The following is a 25,366-nucleotide window of genomic DNA, read 5'->3' as shown; positions in this document are numbered from 1 at the left end:
TAAAACAAATACTGTATAATTCATATTAAACACAGCAAATACTCATCACCTAGCTGGTTTGGTCACAATCAAATGGTCACTATATGGATTATTAGTAATACCACCTGATATTTAACAACAATGGGTCAAAACCTGGTACAGTATCTGGCTAGTGTGAAACACTAGGGTGCTTTTAATTTGAAAGGGATAAGGGAAGTCAAAGCATTTGGCCAACCAGTGGTGCCATACAGCGTACGGCTGACACTGACGGAGCTCCTGGCGGCTCATGGTGAGTTTTTCAGGACGAGCTGTTACCTCACGACGCCTTCTCTCACAATACGCTCACTTAAAAGATAATGAGATAATGCAAAAGTAGTCTTCGCTCACGCATTCAGTCCCTGACAGACATTTGTGCGAACAGCGGGATCACTTTCAGGACACTTTCTGTTTAAAACCCAGAACAGATTTGATCATGTTTAGTCAAAGTGTGAGCCCGACCAGTGGACGGCGAAGTCACTGTTCGTCCTCGTCACCTAGCAACTGACTTAACTGACAGGTTTGTTACAGTTTCCATGACAGTGCAGATCTTGGCTCGTTGCTAAGGTGAGAATCAGAATGTTGCTGAGGTCATATTGTCTGCTGCTACGGAAACAAAAGTCTGAACCACACAGAGAGGCTGAAGGACAGAGAGGAGTACCACATACACATCCAGCAGTCTGCAGTCAGTCACACACACACAGCAAACTCACCGTGGAAACCGGACAAGTGCTCAGAGCGGGGGAACAGGAACAGACAACATCATATCTTAAAATTATATCTCAAGAGATTGTCATTTAAATAAATGTGTTTTCGGTCATTTTATATCGCCCTGTGAGGTCACACAATCGTGACTGAGCCCGTGGGCCCACCGAATAAAGTTCTTGCATTTGCACTTCCAGAAGTGGTGCAAAGTTAGTGGCACGTTTTTGAACACTCAACAGTGTCTTCCCCCTGACAGGTCGGCAGAGCTAACGCAACAGGCTCCCTTCAACTCACTTGTGTGTGAAGTGTGTCCGACTGACTAATGTCACTGTTTGGAGCCAAAAAGCTGCAATTACCACTTAACGCCACAGGTGTCACCCAAGAGAACGAAACAGAGACCTCAGAGGTCGTTACTTTAAGTATCACCATTACCAGTTTTATTCAAGAATTATGTGATTAGGTGGCGTAATTACTGGTACACTAGGATTACAGTTACAGTTGCACACACACATGCTCTTATACACAGGCAAATCATTGAGCCTCTTCTGCTCCCTCATGATAGCATCTGTCTCTCTCTGTTTCTTCGCCAGCATCTCTGGCCTTCCCACCGGTGCATCTCCATAGCAACTATCATCCATGATCTCGCTGACAGATTTGTCAGCCTGCGGTTTTCATTTTTCTGTGCAATGCAAGCAAACATGCATCCATTACATGCTTTATCCTGTAGAGGGTCACATGGGGCTGGAAACTATAACAGCTGAAACTGGTCAAAAGGCAGGGTGCCCTACAGACAGGTATCCTGTCCATCACAGGGTCCACAGAGAGACAGACAACCATCCACACTCACACCAGCAAACCAGCAAAAAAGAGAAGACCCAGCTGACCAGCAGGTTAAAACCTACAAACATGTTTACTTGTATAAGTGCATTCTGCATGTATATGCATGTCTTTCTCTGTATGTGTGTGTGTGTGTGTGTGTGTGTGTGTGTGTGTGTGTGTGTGTGTGTGTGTGTGTGTGTGTGTGTGTGTGTGTGTGTGTGTGTGTGTGTGTGTGTACATTGTGCTTTCTTTCGAAAACATTGTGGCATCAGTCTTATAGTTACATCAGTTTTAGAAATGCGCCACTCCAACTGGCCACAACAAGGATTCTATGTATATCTGCAATTAGATCTGAAAATGGCTGAGCACCGACGCTCCCCATCCAACCTGATGGAGCTTGAGAGGTCCTGCAAAGAAGAATGGGAGAAACTGCCCAAAAATAGGAACCAAGCTTATAGCATCATACTCAAAAAGACTTGAGGCTGTAATTGCTGCCAAAGCTGCTTCAACAAAGAATTAAGCAAAGGCTGTGAATACTTATGTACATGTTATATTTGCGTTCTTTATTTTTTTATAGATTTGCAAAAATTTGAAACAAACTTTTTTCACTTTGTCATTATGGGGTATTGTGTGTAGAATTTTGAGGAAAAAAATGAATTTAATCCATTTTGGAATAAGGCTGTAACATAACAAAATGTGGAAAAAGTGAAGCGCTGTGAATACTTTCCGGATGCTCTGTATATGTCCTTGAGTAGCAGGTCAATAATTAAGTCATATCTTCTATTTTGTACCTAAAACAACCATCAGAATGAAAAGGCTTTAACTCTGAAAAAATGAGAGTTTGTTATGCTGTATCTGATTCAAAGCACCTGCTATTTTGTTTAAATAAAAAAATTAAAAAACACGACAAATATCTCATGTAGCACAAAGGGAACTGAAAAAGGAAGACACAAACAACAAGAAGCCTTTGTGGATGTTAACTGATATTTAGTGTAACTACATCAATCCACACACACACACACACACACACACACACACACACACACACACACACACACACACACACACACACACACACACACACACACACACACACATTTTGACGGGAAAAAGAAAACGAATTAAAGGAGGAAGACAATAGAGGATGGAAATTATGCAGTCGGTGATATAAGGAGGAAGAGGAACATGGAGTCAAGGATGATGGTGCTTTTGTGTTTCGGGTGGCATAACAAGGAGAGACGGTTAATGCCAGGGCAGGTGAGGATGCAGTTGCCAAGGTTACAGACGTCTGCAGCAACCGCCCATCTGTTCCCCTGACACATCGCATCCCTGCGATGACACAGCAACAATAAAAGGAGGGGAGAGAGTTAGACCAAAAGAAAGCCAGGGAAGGAGGAGACAAAGAGAGGAGGAGACGGAGGTGATGAGGAGACGGATTAAAGAGGGGAAGACGGGCAGAGGCAGAGAGACTGCAGTAGTAGCAGCGCCAGATAAAGCAGAATTATTCATGAGGCCTAGATATTCCTCTCACCATGAAAGCAAGTCAGAGATTGTGCTTTCCAGACGACCAGGCAGCCAGTCACCCCGGCCAAAACAAGCCGTCTGTGATACAACAGCATCTACGCTGCACACGCGATGTGTGTGCCAGTGTACATCCTGTGTAGCAAGCCTCCAATACCGCATGCTGAAGGAATGCATTACAGCATGAGACATTATACTTAAGCAGTAAGCCACAAGAGGCCGTGGTTTGGAAGGACATTTATTGAGGAGAAAACTAGTGGTAACATCAGGTTTACTGTGGTGAGATCATGTGTGACATTTGGTAATGAGTAAATACCATGATTAAAAACCCAGAAAAGGAACACAGCTCACCTGAACTGTGTTCAACGTATCAGAATCAGATTTATTGGCAAATTATGTTTACACATACAAGGAATGCTGTGGACGGTGGTGGATCTTGATACTGTTGAGACAATGTACATACTACTTACAGATGATATAATCACATATATACACAATATATAAATATCTCAGCTTCACAAGACTGTAACTATTGAGTCGGGTGTTTTTACAGCCAGTGCATCAATTTTAGATGAGCTCCTGGCGAGTGTGTTTACCCGTCTGCCGTTTGCTGAGATCAGAGGCAGCAGGAGAAAAGATTTTAAGAATTAAGGCGACGCACTTTGGTAGAAACAAACCAATTAATCTTAAACAAAGGCAAACCTCTGTCCAAACAACAGGGATGTTTTAAATAGAGCAGTTCAAGGGTTTGAATTACCTGCTACATCTGCTGAGCTCCATCAGCAGTTTGTGAGGAACAAGTTAACCTTGAAGTTCACTTGTTCTTGTTCACTTGTTAACCTCTAGGTTTCCAGTCTCCTTCTGGAGGAGACTGGAAACAACCTCCTACACCACCCTGATATAATCTCTCTCATGCAAACAGCTGTGACGTGTTTTGACCTTTAATTTGTAAAAGTGGATATTTTTTTACAGCAGCTGCAGCCTGACACCAGCTCCAACTTGTTTTGATCGACTAAAATATGTCAAACTTCCACAGGACCGGAACAATATGTGCTGTCAGTCAGAAATTCTTCAAGTAGACAGAAATTGTCACACACACACACACACACACACACACACACACACACACACACACACACACACACACACACACACACACACACACACACACACACACACACACACACACACACTACAACATGCCAGCTTTGACTTCTGACCCCCTCACTGGACCCATGACATCAGCCAGAAGGTCATGATGAGGTCACTTCCTGTCAAAATATGTCCCTCAACCCCAACTCCTGTTGCCATGGAGACGTGGTGACAGGAAGCTAAGACAGGCAATGACAGCTGAAAGGACACTCACAAGGCTGAATAACTTACAAGAGCTGTATTCACACAGCTGTCAATTAAATTGATGTAAATTAAGACTTTTTAAAAATTATATTCTTTTAATATTCACAATATTGAAAATGTGTTTTATTTATTTTTTTCTGTTTATATTACCTGGAGGATCTTGTAAAACTTGGTTTAACAAAAGAGATTTAATCTTCCATTATGTCCGCACAGAAATTGTTCAACCGTGTTGAAATAAAATGTATAGTTTGCTTTTGTTATCGTGTATGATCTATAATATTCTGATTATGTATTTTGCAGTGAGCCGAGCTGCAGTTTAATTCTGCTGCTCCTCATCAGACCTCGTCTTTAGCGACTCTGGAGAGTGTGACCCAGAGGAGTGTCCGCTGTGATGAACCTGAACAATCAATGTTCTGGTCCAGTCTGGTTGATTTCCACGGCCGATCAGTTCTTCCCCCAGTCACGCGGCATCAACACATTTGTTTTGAAGTGGTGCGGTCACAATAAAAACAACAACAACAAGCTCTTCAATCTACTTTTACTCAGTAATTGGAATAAAAACACAGGAGAGTCCTGTTTACTGGGGTCACCTGCTGCTTTCAATGAATGTACAACATTTAGGACTTCTTACTGATGTCACATAATAAATTGACTTCAGTTGTGGAGAAGAGGCAGAGCAGTGGTATATCTATCGAATGAACAGGCCATAATGTCTACTTCACAGGTAATTCAACGCCTTTTTTGACAGTACATCCAGTCATAAGCTTGATTCAAATAAAAAAATAAAAAATAATAGTTAAAATGAATCTAGGAAATAAATATTAAACTTTGAATACAGGTTTGCAGGTATGTTATCTCATTCTCAGTGTAGTGCAGTGTGAACTAAATACTGTAAACTGTGTGGTGATTATGGATTATTTAATGCCATTTAGCTGCTATAAATGCCACAGAGGACTCAAATTACCCTTTATGGTATTCAGCATTTTTAGCTTTCACTTTGTGACCTATGTAAATGAGATACCTTCTACATTTATTAAATTGTTATAAAATTTCATGCTGTATTTGCTTTACATGACTATTTTAAAAGTCCTCACAACTAGCAACATTTATATGTTGTATTGTGGTAAAAGTACCTTTTCCCCAACAGAACATCACAGGCTGATAATAGCCTCTCACACTTTATGCCAACGATGATACTTTATGTCATACTGATTACAATAATGCCAGAAATAAATGACATATGCTGTGACATATCACAGCATGCATCCAGCAGGAAAAACTTAAGTTAAGTAAGCAGAGGTGCCATCACATCATCAGAAACTGTAAATTTGTCCAAGTACAAAGCTTTTAGACTGATAATTCAAACTGAACACGACAGACATCAAACAAAACCAAACAGACTCAGTCTCTCCAGGAAAGTCTGCAGCCAAGACATACTTCTACTACGAGCCCCAAACAGGAAAATGAGTATATAGATCTACAGGAGGTGGACAGAATAATAACAAATATGTAGTGCAATTCAGTGCAACAGTGCTGTGATAAATTGTACTTTTGGTTTGCATAAAACAGCCATTCCTATCCTCAAAGTCGAAGCCAGTAGCTTAACTTAAAAGTAATTAGAGACAGCTGAAAATTGGGCCTCATTAATAAACCCTGAGATCCTGAAAATCTCACCTGAATACAGCACGATCTGCAAGAAAACATCACTCCTTCAGGATTACACAAACCACTTGGCAAACAAAGCTGACATCAAAGAACTTTCTTTAACATCACAGAGGAAGTCCACTGCCAGACTACTTCCTTAGTCGCCAAACAGACATGCACAGATGTCTACATGTGCCCCAAAGCCCTGAGTCTTGGACCCATTAAGATGCAGGGTACTGTTGAACAGGCAGTGCGGTGTAATGCTTAAGAGTGGAGTCAGCTGGGCCTGGGAAAGCATGCACATTCTCTGGCTTTGATTACAGGGGCTGTAAATCTCTCTCACACACATACTCACTAACACACACATAAAGGCACACGAGAATATACAAACTGAAATACAGATACACAGTCGCTCCCTGGAGACCAAGGCCGGGCTGAACTTCAGGTCACCAGACAGGGCATATTTACTCAGAAATGAGGGGTTCCTGCCAAAGGACAGCTTCTGATGCTAAAAATATCTACACAGAAAGTGAAACCATGCCAGGCCAGCTCACACTGACATACAGAGGAAAACTGTGGAAAAGGTAAAAAGAGAGGAAGGGGAAAAAAAGTGGGAGGTAAGTGGGACTTAATAGGCTTAACATTGGATTTCCCCTGCCTCTGTTTACTATAGTCTACAAGGAGGAGAGAAAACGCAAGTTATTGGAAATCTATAGGCTGCAAACATTTCTGATCGGATCTTACCTGTTCTTCTTCTTCTTCTTCATGCCGAAAAATGCAAACTTTCTGTGGTGCTAGAAAGACTGTTGACTACTGTATGCATATTTTTTTCTCCCACAGGTTTAGAAGAGAGCTATGGAGTCCGTAAACTGAGAAAAGTGTCGGACATATTTGATCAAGTCAACAAATATAACTGAGTATGTGAATAAAGAACATTTTAGTTAACTAGCTGACTATTTGGTTAGCATGCAATAATACTTTAGCAACTGTTCTAGTCGAACGGTGTGCTCAGATCAAACGCAAAGCAAATTATTCCCGTGGAGAGATTACATACAAAGTCAATTCAAAGACGTCTGTGCAAGTTGAAAATATTACAATTTCACGGGTGATGTGGCACTACAAACAATTTGTCCACCATTTTATTTACAACCACAGTGGCAACGTGGTAGGCTTTGGCCAAGCCTATGACGTTAGCATGTTTCAACAGTGTTTGTGTAATTACTATCACCGACAGAAGGCGGAGACACAAGTTCTGCACTGCAGGTTTAAGCTACAGTAGTTGCCAATGCAATTATCTTAAACTGAAAATGATGGTAAATTCATAGATGATCAGTCTGTATCAGTGTATGTCAAAATCAAAAAATAGTAAGTGTGAGATAAATAGTTAAAAAACATTTTTACGACAAACCAATTGGGGTTTAAAGTAAAGGTAATCTGATTTATATGTCTGTTTGACTCCATTTTAAACATTTGACTACCTGTATTATTTAATTATGTTTGACTATAACATCTTATCTACTTTATTTTGTAATACTCAAAGCTCCAAATTTTGCACGTGGGAGCTGTGTGTTAATCCACGGAGTGCAATAAGGATATCCTTAACATGACGTGCATTAGAACCTGCCCTACAGAATCATATTGTGAAGAAAGACTGGTCAGGATCAGGGTTGTGCGCAGACACCCATCCTGTTAATGCGTCCTTGAACAAATACCTGAACCCCTTCCAGCTCCAGAGTTGATGACCTCATTCATGCATTTAAAACATCCTGTCCTGATATGGAAAACCAATATCACTACATTATCATGCAGCACTACTGTTTCATATTCACTGTATTCTGATACAGCAACCTGACACTGAACTAGAATCAATGCAAAGGGAAATCAATTGAAACCACATTTGTGCATCTTAACAACCTGATATTGATCTGACATCAATATAGTATATGTATGTTGAAGTTTGAGTTTCAGATTGATGTCATACAGTACTTGCTATTGCACTGAAAAAGATGAAAACCTACTTGTTCATTGATGGTAATCTGGTAAGAAAGCCAAACAGTTGAAACAAAGCAGCTTTTTGATGAGGTGCTGCCGGCTGTTGAGTGGCTGGTTTTCTGAGCTGTTTGCACTTCCTAACCTCTCAAGGCTACATGACACATGATCTGAAAGAGCTCTCACTGCTCCGGCAAATACTTAGAAAGCCTCTCTGAATTAAGTTCAAGTGAAAGTTTATCTCAGTAACATATTTTTGTCACACCGTTGGTGTGTGTGTGTGTGTGTGTGTGTGTGTGTATTCTCCGGTATCATGTGTTGAGATGGTCAGCTGAACGATTGTAGCTGCTGGGAAGTTTTCTCACTTTGCAGTTGATTAAATATTCTTACTTAAAGAACAGATACTGGAGACCCCCACACAGACCTGAAGAACATGTTAGATATTTGTATCCATTTATTGGTAAATACGATGTCTAATGAGTCATGCAATCTAATCCAGAGTTTAGCTTTTTCCCTCAAAGCAACAGAAACTTTTTACAAAGAAGGGTGAAATAATCGGGCTTGTTCTCTTTACAGTTTTTTTCCACCTAAAGTTTCCAGACATGTACAGTAGCTTGAGCCAGCAGCCGGAACTACGAAACGTATTAATCAAAAGAAAGATGCAAACGTTATTTTGAAATTCACAGAAGTTGAAGAGTTCCCTCCATGGTGTAACACTTAAAGTCTGTCAAGTTTAAGATTTGACCTACTGCCATGTGTTCTTGTCAGGTGGTGCTTTATTATTAGTATTATTTATTAAGCACATAGCAAGAAATCCAGGTCGAGAAATCAACCCTGCAGGTCATACATGATCAGTGTCCTGCAAGAATACTTTCTGTGTGGGAAGTCAACTAGTCGTTCTTAAACTATAATTATAGATAGGAGCAATTAATAGAGTTATTGTCTCACTCACATGTCACACAAAGGCCTTCCTTACACTCTGATTTGCATATAGAGCACATACCAAGGCTTGAAAACATGACTAACATACATGAGCGGGAAAATGTTTGGAATCCACTGCCCATCTGCTTCATTCCACGATTACACACGGCTACACGCGTGTCCCCATGCAACACCTCATGAAGCACACCTTCGCATATGTTCGTGTACAGTATGAACACACATTCTCACTCAGCCTGAATAACATTCACATCTTAACATGCACAACGTGGTAACTCTGCATCCTACAGATGGTACATGCAGCATGCCATCTGCATGGATGCATCAAATGAGCTGCTTCAGTGCAACAGAAGTGGCCTGTGTGTGTCTTTGTGTGTCAGAATGGCAGAAAGGGGATCATAGACACGCACGCATGCAAATAAATGGATATGAACCCTTCTTGTAATTATAATGGCTGTTTCATCTTAGACTAATGCATCCCTCCATGTCACTAAAACACACACACATGATTTACATAAACATCAACTAACTAAATGCTAGTTGATTACAGCAAGTATAATTCTTAACAATACTTTGTTATCTTTAATATATGTTGTTGTATTAGATCGAAGCACATGAATCAAGGGTCGAAGGACGGAGAGTGTCGTATGTGCTGACTGTAATGCCCTCTGAGACAAATGTGTTGTAACATTGGATCATATAGATTTGGTTGCCATGGTGCTGCTTTTGCAACCCAGTTTTCTCAAAACGATAATGTGAATTAAATGTGTATATAATTGTACCTTTAGTGTTGCAGCATTACCAGTCAGAGCTGTGGCGTCAGACCAGACTTAAGCTTGTCTGTGCTGAGTCACACACTGCAGTGGTCTAAATATAGCATTGTGGGTAATGTAGTCTGATCATCATGAATGCTCATCCGCTGCTGTGCACACTCCTGACCCTCACAGAAAAAGACGTTACGGAGAACAAGCAAAAATGAGCACGATGAGAGAAGGGTGGGTCGTGACTCTTTGAGTAACATCATTTACAGCCTGTAACACGCACCAAATCAGCCACTATATACCCACAACGCCACTATTGAGATGTTTTGACACATTTTTGATTCAAAGGTCACAAATGATGTTCCATCATCTTTCTATACAAAAATAATACTCTTTGTAATGAAAGTGTGTGGATAAATGAGGGGTAAGACAAAGAGTCCTCCAAGACATAACCCTGGCACCTCTCTGTGTGTGTGTGTGTGTGTGTGTGTGTGTGTGTGTGTGTGTGTGTGTGTGTGTGTGTGTGTGTGTGTGTGTGTGTGTGTGTGTGTGTGTGTGTGTGTGCCACTGTTGCCATGGCAACAAACCCAGTAGGAGACTGGGATGTAGGGTTGGCGAAAAAGTGAATGGACAAGGAGCACATACATACAGCGAGCTGCACTCAGACTCTGTGTGCATCATGACAGCCGGATACAAACGCATACTGTACTTCACATGATGAAAGCAGGAGGGGTTATGTTACAGACAAACAGACTCATAATATTATCGATAAAAGAAATGGGCATTTGAAAAACCTCAATACTTCACCAAAATAGCATCAGCCAAAAGAGCATTCATGATGTTCAAATAATGGAGAATTTCCTTCAGGTTAGAGGGCTGAGGTGAGATCATTACATCAGGATTTTCAATATGATGTCATCTAATGTAGGCAATGGAGGGTCCTCAGATGGATAGCAGTAAAAGTGTGTGTGTGTGTGTGTGTGTGTGTGTGTGTGTGTGTGTGTGTGTGTGTGTGTGTGTGTGTGTGTGTGTGTGTGTGTGTGTGTGTGTGTGTGTGTGTGTGTGTGTGTGTGTGTGTGTGTGTACAGCTGAGCCAGCAGCAGCCACACTAGTTATCACGCCTGGCTGATGGCTGTTAATGCTGCGGATTAACACCTAACTCTCACTGACTCTGAGCACGCACATGCACACATACTAATATATGACGTTCTCCCTCATACATGCTGTAAAGTGTTGCTGCAATATTTTGACAAACTCCGTTAGTTACTGAATCTTAGATGACAAAACTTGACTTTTCAGAAAATATTTAATTAATATTTGAATACCCCCAGAAACAAGCACAGGCACTCTTTCTCACAAGCGTTCCAGTCCTCAGCCAGTTTCTTGTCTGATTAAACAGAATATTGGCTTCGGAGCAGCAAGACTGACTGAGCTCAGCTTCCCATGCTTACTGAGGGAGTGCACTGCATGGTGTGTGTGTGTGTGTGTGTGTGTGTGTGTGTGTGTGTGTGTGTGTGTGTGTGTGTGTGTGTGTGTGTGTGTGTGTGTGTGTGTGTGTGTGTGTGTGTGTGTGTGTGTGTGTGTGTGTGTGTGTGTGTGTGTCTTGTGCTGTTGACCTGTGGGACAATAGTGCACTGTGACATCAGGAAATGTCCAAAGAGAGCTGCCAGAGACAGAAAGAGGGATGGAGGGAAAGGAAAGGCCAAAGGAGGAACAGGAATTGTGGGAGACGGGATTTGATGGGAGAAACGTTTTGGGAAGTAAGAGAGCTCAGAGGAAGAAAAAAAAAAAAGAGAGAGGAGGGAAGAGGACAGCAGTGTTTGGATTGAGTGAGAAGGAGGGAAATAAAAGGAATGGGGGGTGGAAGGAGGGAGATAGATGCACACAGAGGCTGAGGCTTAATTAAAGACAATAATGTTGTTTTGTAGCACTCTAAAACAACAGGCCTCTCAGCCATGGCCTACTTACAGAGGGAGGAGAGAGGGTGGGAAAGAAAGAAAGAAAGAAAGAAAGAAAGAAAGAAAGAAAGAAAGAAAGAAAGAAAGAAAGAAAGAAAGAAAGAAAGAAAGAAAGAAAGAAAGAAAGAAAGAAAGAAAGAAAGAAAGAAAGAAAGAAAGGTGATTACAACTCACGCCCCAGTTTTAACAGTGTATTCATTAAGTTCCTCATTACAATCTGGGGACATGAAATTGTCACTAAAAAGAGAAACAGAAGTTTGTACCGATTTTTACAAGCAACCAGGTTATGGAAGACATGCGTTTGAAAAGTGAATCAATTACCCAAACAGAGAACTTTCATCACACTTAATAACTTGACAGACTGCAGTGTTTTCCTGTAAAATGTTCATGTCTGATCAGCAGTCTTGGACAGATTACTGGAAAATGGAGAATAACAAACTAATTGTTAAATTCACTAACTGAAAATATTTGTGTTTTGAAATGTTGGTTGACTATTGTAAAGTAAAATAGGTCATCATGGTCTGTGGGAAATTTTAATGGACATTTGTATGACATTATATACAGTATATATCATATAAAACAAATAATGAATTAATTACCTGAGAAAATAATTTCTAAATTAATCCATAATGAAAATAATTATTTCTCAGCCCGACGCAGCACTTCAGAAAACAAACTGATAAGATAAAATGTTAAAGGAACAAAGCATTAATGGGATTTCTGACAGTATTTCAGTAACTGAATTTCAAATTGTAATCCCTGCAGGTGCTTCTAGACGGAAAGAAAAGTGGATTTCAACAGCAGCACTGCGGTGAGCTGCTCCAGGCACCAACATTTCTGAAAAAACTTAGCTAAACTGTTTTCTGTTATTTGATTTTCTGACTACAATTGGACACCAGAGAGAAAAACCTGGAGAAAGAGAGACAATTAAATTGTGATTATATATCATAATGTATTCAGTTACCACAGGGTCAAGGTCACTGACCCTGTGGTAACTGAATACCACCGGGTCCCTTCCCTCCATGACTAATCATGATAACCCAGTTATGTATCGCACAAAAGCCCACTTCAGTCACTTTGGTTGCATGGTCAACTATCAGATCAAGTGTTGTGTCCAGTTGACCGTGAATGGCATGCTATCTGTAAAAGGCAATTAAGCCATCTTGCTCCGATTTCTCCTCTCCTCTTGGCAACAACACGGCTATTTTTTCTCTGCCACGACTTCCCTCTCTTTCTCACACTCTCGCTCTCTCTCTCTCTCCTTGTTGCCTGGCAACCCTGCTCGTAAATGTGATCCCACTTGTTTGTGATTGGCTGAGGGGATGGTAGATCCACGTCAGAGTCGGAGAGGAAATGGGGAGACACAGAAGCATCACAAACAGGAGATATGAACTCACAAATATCAAACAACTGTAATTCAATAAAGAGCTTACACATGCATTTTGTAGAGCAGCAGCCGACAGTATTGTTTCCATTGCGTGTCGTTTCGGCAGGCTGAACCATACATGTGTGGAGATGCGTGTGTGGTCACAATTACTTGACATGCTCTGCACAGTGCCTACATGTTTACACACACATGCCAGTGAGCTAATATGCATGCATGTTAGAATTGCATGTGTAGGGGTAAGTGTGTGTGTGTGTGTGGGGGGGGGAGTGTCTGTCTGTGTGTGTGTGTGTGTGTGTGTGTGTGTGTGTGTGTGTGTGTGTGTGTGTGTGTGTGTGTGTGTGTGTGTGTGTGTGTGTGTGTGTGTGTGTGTGTGTGTGTGTGTGTGTGTGTGTGTGTGTGTGTGTGTGTGTGTGTGTGTGTGTGTGTGTGTGTGTGTGTGTGTGTGAGAGAGAGAGCTGTGGTATTAACTAGCAGGTGGTCCTCAAAGGGGGTGCTATGCTGCGAGCTGAATAAGGGAAACCACTCTTGCTGAGTTGCATGTGTGTGTGTTTGCGTGAGCTGTTTGTGTTTATGTGTAGCTGTATTAAGTGAAGTGGCCTCACATCTGCGTATAACCTCTCTTCCTCCCACCCGGGGAGTCATCAGTGCAGCGAGCACGGAGAGCCCTGCCAGGCAGCCAGCTAGTTAATGAGGACGTGTTGAATACTTTTATTACAGTGACCGAACCCCACACTCATGCATGCACACTTAGCAGACGAGCTTTGAAGCACAGACAAGCAGCAAATAGTGTTACTCCCATTGTGCTTAGTTATTATTTGTGTTGTCTTTTTTAAGTTAAGCGATAAGATCAGACTTTTTTAATTCCACAGCGGGGAAATTCAGTCATCACAGCAGTTTGAGGATACAGATGGAAAAGATGAGTGTAATTTGTATTCATTTATTTATTTATTTATTTATATTTATTTATATGCCCTCTGCAACAAAATGTCAGCTGACAGTCAGACAAAAGTAATGGGGAACTGGTTAGAACTGATCTAACGGTTTAAATAGTTACCAAAAAATAATCTTAGACTTTATATAAAAGGTCTGAAAACGGAGTGCGATGAAGAACCACCAAATACCACCAAGTACCACTAAAGGTGGCTCCATAGACTTCCAGTCTCATAACATTTTACGTCAATACATTTTTTCCACGAGTTATTTCGGTTTTGTCACTCCTTTTTATTAGTTTTCTGGCCGACCATCTGAAAATGATCCCGTCATTAATTATAAAAAAAAAAGCTTCAAAAAGCCGTGTTTCTGTTTGATTGACAGGCCTGTGGTGCAGTCAGGTTACGGCTATCGGTGGGCGGAAGGTAGTATTGTAGTGTTTCCAATCAGATGGAGTCCGATCCACCGCTCACTCGCCCCCCAGCTCGTCCAAACATAGTCACTTCTTGTTCCAAACCGCTCCGAACAACAAGATGGCGTCGGCCAAAATCTGAACCCGAGGTTTCATAACGGTTGCTCACAAACCAACGGGTGACGTCACTTCTGGTTGCCATTTGAAAATAATGCATATATAGTAGATATGAAGTAATGGATGAGAAATTCTAATTGCATGATAATTTTATTAAACGAATGACTTTTATGCCGTTTATGATAATATTCGACATTGGAAGATAAAGGATGATGTTAATTTAAGGTTACATGAGTTAATCTTAAAGTGCTGTGGCCGTACATCTATAGAAAAGGTTGGCAGCCGCTGTCTTAGCTGATGTTCGTATCCACAGTGACAGCACAGGCCTGTTGTTAAATATTTCCTCACATTTCCCCACAACAGTCCTCTGTCCTCTCCCTGTCTTTATTGCTTGCTCCACTCAATGCTCTCTCGTGGATGTCTCTGTCTTCTCACACAGTCGGCGTTCCATTCGTCGGAGGTCTGGAACAATCTTCAACTGTTGGTCTGTATCATTTCATTTCCATTTAAACACAGTAGTTATATTTTCTCCACAGAGCATCACTGTGCGTTGATTCTGAGATTCTTTGTTTACAGCAAATCAATGTGATCGTCCTCTTTTTGTCAAGTTTTAAATGTGCTGTGTGTAGCAGTTTTAAACACCAATAAAGTGTTCTCAAACTGAAATTCCTACCTTAGTAAAATGACTGTAAGACCACAGCCAGAAACACTGGCAGCCTCTATGTCACACCGGTGGTATTATTAGTGGTAGTGCTTCTCAAAATCAAGACCACATTTCCCATAAACTTCATTGCTTCCTGCCCTCCAGCTCCCTTCCTCTGGCTTTGCTGAAGAAGATAAACATGTTGGAAATTAGTTTTCCAGCTTTTTTTCTTCTCTCCATCTGCAGTTGAGATACACCTTAGCTTTATTTCCACTGATCTTGTTTAGGAGAAAAACAATCCCTCTTACTCGTTTCATATACAGTCTGATATCAGTTCCCCTCATTAGGTGAGTAGAGTGTAATAGAAAAAAGCATGAGAGTGTGCCAGTGTTTGGCATCATCAGCCAGAAAACGATCAACTTGTGGAGTAATGTCACTGAACCCCATCCAGTTTGTCACTCCTGGACTTCCTTACGCACAATGATATTTTTATACCATCGCTCTGGACATCTAAAAATGTAACTGAGAGCCAACAGAGTCAATCACACAATGTTTGTGCAGTCATCGAATCTACGTAGGTCTATTTTGAGAAGATGACTGCAGTCACTGAATGGAGATCTGACAGACATCACGCTGCTTCTCACTATCAGGTTGCATCAGGGAACGAGAATCAAGTCTTTATTTTAGTCACTGTCGGTCTCTCTCTCTCTCTCTCTCTCTCTCTCTCTCTCTCTCTCTATATATATATATATATATATATATATATATATCTTTCTCTGCTATTTATCTTAACTACATGACTTTAATATACATTTTCTTCTACCTCAAGAGTTACTCGTGTCCTCTGATTTTAAGGAAGTTTCACTGGATTTACCAAGTGTCCAGAGGACAACCTGAAAATGCAAGTTGTTTTACCCTGTCTGCCTCGGGGTCCCTACAACCTCAGCTTCAAAACTGCAGCCTCGTCTTATTTTTATGAATACAGTTGATGTGTTAAAAGATAAAATGTCAGAGGTTTAAAGGGTGCCGATACTTCACAGCCACTGAAGAGTGAATATTATGTGTAAATGCCTTTTTCTTTTGTTGTGTGCATACCCTTTTGCACATGCTGTGATCAGCTGCAAAACCATATTCAAAACATAATCAATGCCTGTGTTAGAAAACATACACACAACATATCTTTGTTTTGTTACCTGCTACTATAGAAATCGAAGAAAAAAGGGTGAATTCAGCTTTCTGTCTACATGCATGAGTGCATGCACAAATGAGTGTGTGTGTGTGTGTGTGTGTGTGTGTGTGTGTGTGTGTGTGTGTGTGTGTGTGTGTGTGTGTGTGTGTGTGTGTGTGTGTGTGTGTGTGTGTGTGTGTGTGTGTGTGTGTGTGTGTGTGTGTGTGTGTGTTAATAAGATTAACGATTTTCATTATGAATCCTTTTATTTGGTTGCAGGCAGACAGCCTGGCAATAAAACTACCAGGAATTCTGTACCATCAGATCATCATCCTCATCATCTCTCTCTCCCTGTTACACACACACACACACACACACACACACACACACACACACACACACACACACACACACACACACACACACACACACACACACACACACACACACACACACACACACACACACACACACACACACACACACACACACACACACGAAGCAAGCACCCAACAGGGCATTTTATTGCTGTGCGGTGTGCCAAGTGTGCATAGTGAGGGTCCTGGGATTGACCCAGGTTTTACTGCTGCTGCTGTAGAGAGAGTGTAGAGACAAAGGAGAGGGGACTGCGCAGGTAAAGAGATGCATCAACGTCAATATCATCATCATCATCATTACAGGAATAAAGACACAGGAGTTGACTCGTAAAACAGTGAAAGTTGTAGTTACAGAAAAGAGTTATGGAACAATTGTTCTTCTTCATTCAGAAAAAAATATCACAAAGGTATAACTGAAACCCATCAATGTGCATCTCTGTCTGCCAATAATAATTATGATTTGAAATGTTTCTCAGAACAATGTATGGCAATCTCAATCTTATGTATTTAAAGCCAAATCTGTTCTTTTTGTTTAAATATTGTATTTTTCAGGGTATCAGCTTGATACATGTCTTTCTGACAAGTCTGTTCATACATGCAAAACACAACCTAAATGCATCAGTTATGTCAGTAAAAGTAAATTGAGGACATTTGTATTGAGCTAGAAAGACAACTTTGTATTCACAATGATGCTCAGAGTGATTTCTGTTTTATTTTGAAAAAACTACCAATTACCTCCTACCAACATTCACTTTAATTTATATTTGATACCTATAACACCTGCGATCTAAAGCACACATGAGATGAAGGGCACAACAACAAAGCCTTTTAATGATTTAAGAAATGACATCATGCAGCCTCATTTACAGCCACGTGTCAGTGAATGAAAATTCCCTTTAAAAAAAAGACAAATATAAGCAGCTTATATATACACACTATAACAAAAACTACAGAAAGACAGAGACAGGAACAAAAGTTAAACAAGTTGCCTCTGATGAGATAAATTAAGTATTGTGTGCACAGCCACAATGTGTAAACTTCAAGGATACATTAACATACACAAGAATAGAATAATGTAGCCAAATATTCAGTAGATTACACATCAATGTCATGTGGTATCAGCTCTGCATCTGGGCGATGGCACCCTTATATAACTGGAGAGGAAGAAACCGGCAGATATAATCAGCAAAAAAATGCAAAGAGCACAACCACTGTGCAGCAAAACAACAACTTTACATGTGATTTTATTGATAATAAACCTGATTCTAATGATGGTTTCTCTTCTTTTTATTTTTACAATACAGGCCTGATCTAAGACATGTGTTAAGGCATTTTCAGCCAGAGTGAAGAGTAGTGGGAGAAAGTTATTTCTACATGTCGCATATTCTCCCTGCTCCTTCGTGGCTGTTCCACAAAGGGTGTAACTCCACCTTCACCCACAGTCAGCTGGAATAGGCTCCAGGCCCCCTGTGACTCTGGTCATGATAAAGTGGGCACATAGGCTAGATGGATAGATAATAGCATGTAATCTGTGCTTCCTCTGGTTGCACCACAGTTGGGTCACAGTTGGGTCAAACAAAGTTGTGAGGTTGGTTAGAGAATTAAGAAAAAACACTCAAATAACAAGATACCACTCTCACTGCTGTGTTTCTAATGGTCAAACAAACTCAAACTAAAGCTAAAATGTGTCTATGTTCAGATTCATATGACTAAGACCATCTGAACAGAAAGATAAAACCAACTCTGTGGTCTAACGCTCCACCAAAAAGGTCAATATAAAGCCAATAAACCACAGCGGCTTAAAACCACTATTATAAAAGCTGCTGAATTTTGACCTCCACTCTTCTGAGCAGGTTTCGGCTTTTTATTTGAAATATCTGAACCAATTCCCAGCTCAAAGGGAAGAAACAAAAAAATGACATATTTTAGAAAGCTTCAAATGGGGCTGAAGAGAATTTGTTAAACAGTGCCAAATGGACAGGATATTAAAGATGGAAAACACACCACACACACTCAGGACCTTGACCACATCAGGGGTGTGTTGTGTGTTCGTTAATGTGCTTCCATTTCACTTTGTTATTCTGTCGCACTAACACACACACACACACACACACACACACACACACACACACACACACACACACACACACACACACACACACACACACACACACACACACACACACACACGTGTAGAGCACACAGTTTGCCCTGGGGAAAGTCGGTGAATGTTTGGGCTAGAAGATGGGAGTGGAAAATACATCTGAAAGTGCACTCACAGTCACCCACACCAGGGAATTCACAAACACTGGTGCACTTCCTACTGCTGGATTTCACCCACTTGCTAAATCTCTCTCTTACACACACACACCATCACAAACTCAAGAAAAAACTGTCTCTGTCCCCCTCTACGTTCTCTTCCCTTAGCTTTATCAGCTCGAGAGGAAAACTGAATGTGACGGCTAAACCTCAGGGACCCAGGAGAAAACATGGCCCGGCCATGATCCAGACATGACTAATCCACTAGTTGCACTTTTGTAGTTCTTCTTGTATTAGTCACCTTACGCCGTAGGTCATGCACTACATATTGGAGTTATTTCTACCATGTTATCGTTCCAGTAACCACTTAAAACACCATATTAAGGATTATCTGTCCTCTATTCCCTACATTTTTCTATACACATCTTCATCTGACCCCTGGGAAGAAAGTTAAAAAGAAAGAGACAGTGTTTGCAAATTGCAGAAACCTGTTGTCCACAGTGTTTAATGTCTGCAGCCATGCTATTGGCTTACTGAGGCTGTGCTGTGCAAAGCAGTGTTTTGAGCTAAATGCTAATGTCAGCATGTAGCCTGTAACATTGCTGGCATGCTGATATTTTGCAGGTAGTGTTTACCATGGGCACCAACTTAGATTAGCATGCTAACAACATTTGTGAAACCACTGAACACAAGACGGATGAACACGTCCTCAGTTTTTCTTGTATTTTGGTTGCAAACCATTACCTTTGTAGCTGATGATGGTCGTAGATAAAAACAAATTTAAAACAACCAAAAAAAAAACTTAAAATGAATACTAGGGGAAGCATCTATGTGTGCACACATTTCATTCAACCAATATTTTTAAAAACAATCAAAACTACAGATGTCAGCTTTGTTGTGGAACTACAGGAAATGTTGGGGAAGACCAAAAGGAGTCAGATTCATTCTCAGGGGACCATATACATCAGTAGTAAATCCATCTATTAGTAAAACATCAAAGTAATAGCCCGACTGACGTTATCCTCCCACAATGCTTGCAATACTAAAAAGAAAAACCTGGAGGGTGTCTTAGAATCTGACAAAATGTCCCCAAACATGGCACACATTCAAGTGGAATTGAGTTGATCAAATATGCAACAAAACACAGACTAAACATATTCTACCCGATTCATTATCAATGTCATTAGTGGGTTTATGCAGTTCCTTTAGACTGTAAAATTATAGTCGCCATGGCTTGCAGAAATACTCCATTAGTAACGGAAGCCTGTCTTTTCATTTGCACCAAGCTCATGAAGACGTTTCGCAGTTTGTCAGTTCACATCAAATTAGTTTGACAGCCAAATGGAAACATCGCCAATGCAGGCTCACAAACGACACTGACGGTACAAGAGCGGAGAACAGGATCATCAGTACCCTTTGGGCTAGATTCACACACGCTGTAATAAGTAGCACATTGATATAACGAATGGCAGGAAGACAGAGAGCATCATTATTGGTCCCGTCCCCTGCCGCCATCCATTTAACAAATCTATTAGGGAACATCACACACTGAGAAACAGACGCAGTTATAGAGCAATGTGACAAATGGACTCCAACTGGACTGACTCATCAGTACAGAAAGTACAAAGAGCCTCTGATGAACAAGTCTGCATCTTCGTGACAGCATCATCTATGTTGTATTTTTGCCTCCGTGCCTGTGTGTGGCGGTGGGAGCAGCATGTGTGAGCTGACAAAACGTCCTGTCTGGCCTGTAAAAGCAGCACGAGCCCCTTCCTGTATCCTCTGCTATAGGAGCCCACCTGGGGCGCACACACACACACACACACACACACACACACACACACACACACACACACACACACACACACACACACACACACACACACACACACACACACACACACACACACACACACACACACAACATCATCACCCAGGCCTACACTGTCTGGCAGCTGCACCTAATAGGTCACAAGAAGAAGAGAAATTCTCAATATCACAGACGTCGTCCTCCTCGTTTACGTCTCTTCCCTCAGTGGTACTGTAGTATTCGCATGGCCTTCAGTGTTTGTGTGACCTTCTCAGCTCTCAACCCACGATCTATTAAAACTGGTGCCAAGCTTTAGACCTATGCATAGAATATCAAGTATTTGAAGAGTGTCAAGCCAAAAACATAAAAAAGCAATCCATAGAGCACAGCTATATTTTCCAGTTACAAACAATGGAAACAAATGGAAAGAAAACATGTTACCACAATGTCATGACAGCTAAATTATTAATATTTCAGTGTTCAGAAAGGAATTAACTTGCTGCAAGTTTATAGTAAACACTCAACACGTGTCTTTGTAAATTCAGCAGCTTTTACCACATAACTTTCAGTTCCAATCGGCAAACATAATGCTAACCCGGAGATCATTTTACAGGCAAAATTATTAAATTAGCTGTAACTCAAAACATCAGCCTCTTTCTCTCTCTCTCTCACACACACACACACACACACACACACACACACACACACACACACACACACACACACACACACACACACACACACACACACACACACACACACACACACACACACACACACACACAGTATGAAAGTCCTGCTGTTTTCCTGCTGCACACATTAAGAGCACAGAGGCTCCATCAGTCTGAATATCAGATTAATAATGTATGAATATCCTCAACACCAGACACAAGCTGTGCCACTGTTATGCCAGTTCAAATCTCATATGAAAGATTACCTCAGTATATACAGGAAAACCTTCACTCACAAGAAACTCATGTCAGTACAAAATTTAAATATTACAATTATAAGAGTATTAATATGATGCATTTTTCATCCCAAGCGATCAGTTAGCTGCTCCATCAGTGTCAGTGAGTCCAACACTGAGACTGTAAACACATCAATCTGATCACAGAGCCTGACAAACATTTGCAGCCGTAAGCACTCACTGAAAGTCTGAGCTGTCCTGACTTCAAATGAGTGTTCTTCTAGATCTATGTGAAACTTTCCACCCTCCAGTATTGTAGCTCCATGAATAAAGGGGCTGTGTCTGAACAATTGCAAGAGCTAGTAGCTCATTCTACACACCGAGCTCATTTGCGTATCCTTTTTATTTTTTTTATTTTTTTTTTCACCTCTTACTTCAGTAAATTGTGTAATTTAAGGCAAAAAAAAACAACAACAACAACTTACTGCTCTACCAGTAAGGTCTGTCATTTTGGTTTGTTTTCCACACCTCATGTTCCAGCATCTCATTTTGATCATGCATAACTCAACTATGTTGGTTTACTAATGCTGATACTTGATACTGGGCTGTTGTTACATTTTACACTTACAACACTGATCAAAGTGATTTCTTTGTGACCACCATCAAAATGCCAAATATATAAAATATAATATATGCCGAATGAGCAAATATCTTTTGGAAGAATGTTCTTCATCCCTTCAGTCAGAGTGCCACAGACTTGGAGCACAGGTGCTAATGAGGGCTGTAACTATTCTGCAGGCTTGTGGTGGCACCACATTTTAGAAGACACTTCCATGGCAGGAACTTTCTCAGGGGACCAACAACTCAAAATCTTTACTTGCAATTTGCCCAGAGGGGACTGGAGACTAAATGTAGTTCCATGTTTCAAAAAAGTCTGAAAATATGTAAGTATCGTTGTGAATATTAGTCTTTTCTGCCTTGACAACAACAATAAATCTCCGATGGAAAGAAAAACCTGAGAAAACCTTTCTGGTTTGCAACATAATCAAACAATTGTCTCCTAGATCTCACCTTTGTATTGCATGGGCAGGTCAAACAAAACATATGCTGTGACTAAAATAGCTCTTCTGGACCTCTGTGAGATACTTCCGTCATTGTTCTGTCTCTGTAAACAGTGCAGGGCAACTGCTTTGAAGTCTGGGACAAAGTGTACCTCCAGGCTGCTGGAAACACTTTCATCAGTAAAAGGAGACTTTAGCAGACTGGTTGATAATATCTCAGCAACATGATAATACTCCTAATGGAGCTGCAATGTGGAAGGCACTTCAGGACAGCAACAACGCAAGACATAGCATAGGCAAAGGGACACATACATGCATACAGCTTATGGTTTGCTGAGCCTGGTTCCTTTCCTAACACACACACACACACACACACACACACACACACACACACACACACACACACACACACACACACACACACACACACACACACACACACACACACACACACACACACACACTTGCAGTCGTCCTACCTCGGGTGTTGGTAGCCATGTCTGCCACCTTCTGAAAGGCATCGAGGAAGGCCACAGCAGCCAGAACAGTTGTTCTAGGTGGACAGAAAATGAAATGCGCATCACCACTTGCTTCAATGTTGTTCATAGAGTTTAAAGAGCAGCAACTCCTTGATTTACTGAAGGCAAAAATAAGATTCTATGGAAATGAAAGAATCAATGAGAATCTTTAAATCATTATGTTTCATCGGATAAAAACGTTCATCTGTATATTTTCTCCTGGAGTGTCTGAAGTCTTTTTTTCCCCAAACTTCTTTCATCCAGAGTAGCGTTAAGTATTCTCTGGTATTTTTGCTTAATATTTAATTCCAAAGACTGTTTATGTATTTGTTGTTGTGTTGTCTGAGGAGCTTACCGGAGCTGGGAATGCAGCTTGGTGGCCTTGGCACTGAAGTCCTCCCACACAGGATAGGAGCACTGACAACACAAAGAGAGCAAAACATGTTAACATGGATAAATATGACTCATTAATTAACACTAAACACTTTACAGTAGATACTGGGAGAGCAATACATAAAGGGGGCAGTTGAAAAGTATTTTTTTCATTCCATTAAAAATACTTAATTAATTAATTAAATTGAATTCATCCAAGGTTCTGATGTAGCTACTCTAAACAGATCCATGTTACAAAACTGCTCTTTTTCTTTCCATTTTCTCTCAGTCACTTGGGTTTGCTTTTTTCTAAAAAACTGTTTATTTATTTATTTTGTTTCTTGTTATCTTTGCTCTCCTTTCAGTCTGGTAAAGTGTGATTGGCACTTATCCCGTTTTATTGAAACGTATCAGAAGTAGATTTAAAATTTAATGAATGTCAAGCAGCTCAACATATTTTGCTCTTTCTAACACAGCTTCAACACTTAGTGTTTAGAATTAATGAATGAATTAATGCATCTGCTATAATAACACAGCATTATAACAGCCATTATAATATAGCAAAAACAGATTGCTTTGAAAAATGAGTAGTTCAGATACATTTTGATGATAATATTTGTTCACTTGTCCTTATTTGATAAATGATAGAAAATTAATATAAAATACCCATGTTTAAATTTCACTGAATGGTAGTTTATCGTTCATTATTATGAATAATAACAATAACAAATCTTAGTTAGTAGTCCTTTACCCTGCTTTTTCAAAATAAAACATTTCAGTGCAGACTTTTGTGTGTCACACTCTTTGTTCTCCTTTGCACCACTGTAGCTCTCTACCTTTTCTACTTCTATCATCAACTCAATCCCCCATTTTTTTTCCACAAAAGCATACACATCGACACACACACCCCTGTCCCAGTCTCGACTCCGTCTGTACCCCCGCACCCTCTCCTTCTTCACCCTCCCTTCACCTCTTCCTTCATCTCCAAAAAACCCTCCTCACCTCCATATGCAGCCGTGTAATCCATCTACACACACACACACACACACACACACACACACACACACACACACACACACACACACACACACACACACACACACACACACACACACACACACACACACACACACACACGTATAAGGAACACTTGCTACTGGCATCAGGCAGCATCAAAGGGTTTGACTCCAACAGCCAGGATCGTTAACACAATTCAAAGCTGAAGCTGTGTCTCTAATGGATGCTGCTCCCCCATCCTCCCAGCACTCCTTTAGACTTGATGACTGCTCTATCACACACACCCAGCCTCACTACAAATTACATTATACTTGATCCAGGTTAACCTATAACCCTGTTAAATGCTGGCAAATTGTGTGCAAGATGGTGGACGTAGTCATATCAGTGTAGGGTCAAAATATGTTTCCAGGAATGGTGAGATACAGAAAGTCTGCCAGTATGAAAATAGAAACTTAAGGAACTGCAGGGAGGAAATAAAAAACGAAGGTGAAAGAGAACAGTAGGAAGGAAATGTGTGTGTGTGTGTGTGTGTGTGTGTGTGTGTGTGTGTGTGTGTGTGTGTGTGTGTGTGTGTGTGTGTGTGTGTGTGTGTGTGTGTGTGTGTGTGTGTGTGTGTGTGTGTGTGTGTGTGTGTGCGCGTGTGTGCTTGGGGGTGGGGCATTCTGTCATGATGTCAGACTG

General features: G+C 40.8%; 1 protein-coding gene across 6 annotated transcripts in view; it reads right to left on the bottom strand.

Annotated features, from left to right (window-relative positions):
- The window catches only part of mtss1lb (MTSS I-BAR domain containing 2b), a 71,750-nt gene that overhangs the window by 26,502 nt on the left and 19,882 nt on the right, over window positions 1–25,366 (bottom strand). For 5 of the 6 annotated variants that reach the window (XM_069709854.1, XM_069709856.1, XM_069709855.1 and 2 more), the window contains exons 2-3: window positions 23,652–23,713; window positions 23,258–23,331 (exon numbers count right to left, since the gene is read on the bottom strand). In XM_069709854.1, coding sequence (XP_069565955.1) covers window positions 23,258–23,331; window positions 23,652–23,713 — 136 coding nt within the window. Of the gene's footprint in view, window positions 1–23,257; window positions 23,333–23,651; window positions 23,714–25,366 lie in introns of those variants that run through there. The other variant, XM_069709858.1, reaches the window with a different exon arrangement.

Source organism: Brachyistius frenatus, unplaced genomic scaffold (assembly GCF_029030835.1).
Source record: "Brachyistius frenatus isolate BFR_SWC_R1_liver_20210118 unplaced genomic scaffold, ASM2903083v1 Contig_86, whole genome shotgun sequence".
In the NCBI taxonomy this organism is placed as follows: Eukaryota; Metazoa; Chordata; class Actinopteri; family Embiotocidae; genus Brachyistius; species Brachyistius frenatus.
The sequence above is the reverse complement of the archived record's forward strand: the minus strand, read 5'-3'. Positions and strand labels throughout refer to the sequence as shown.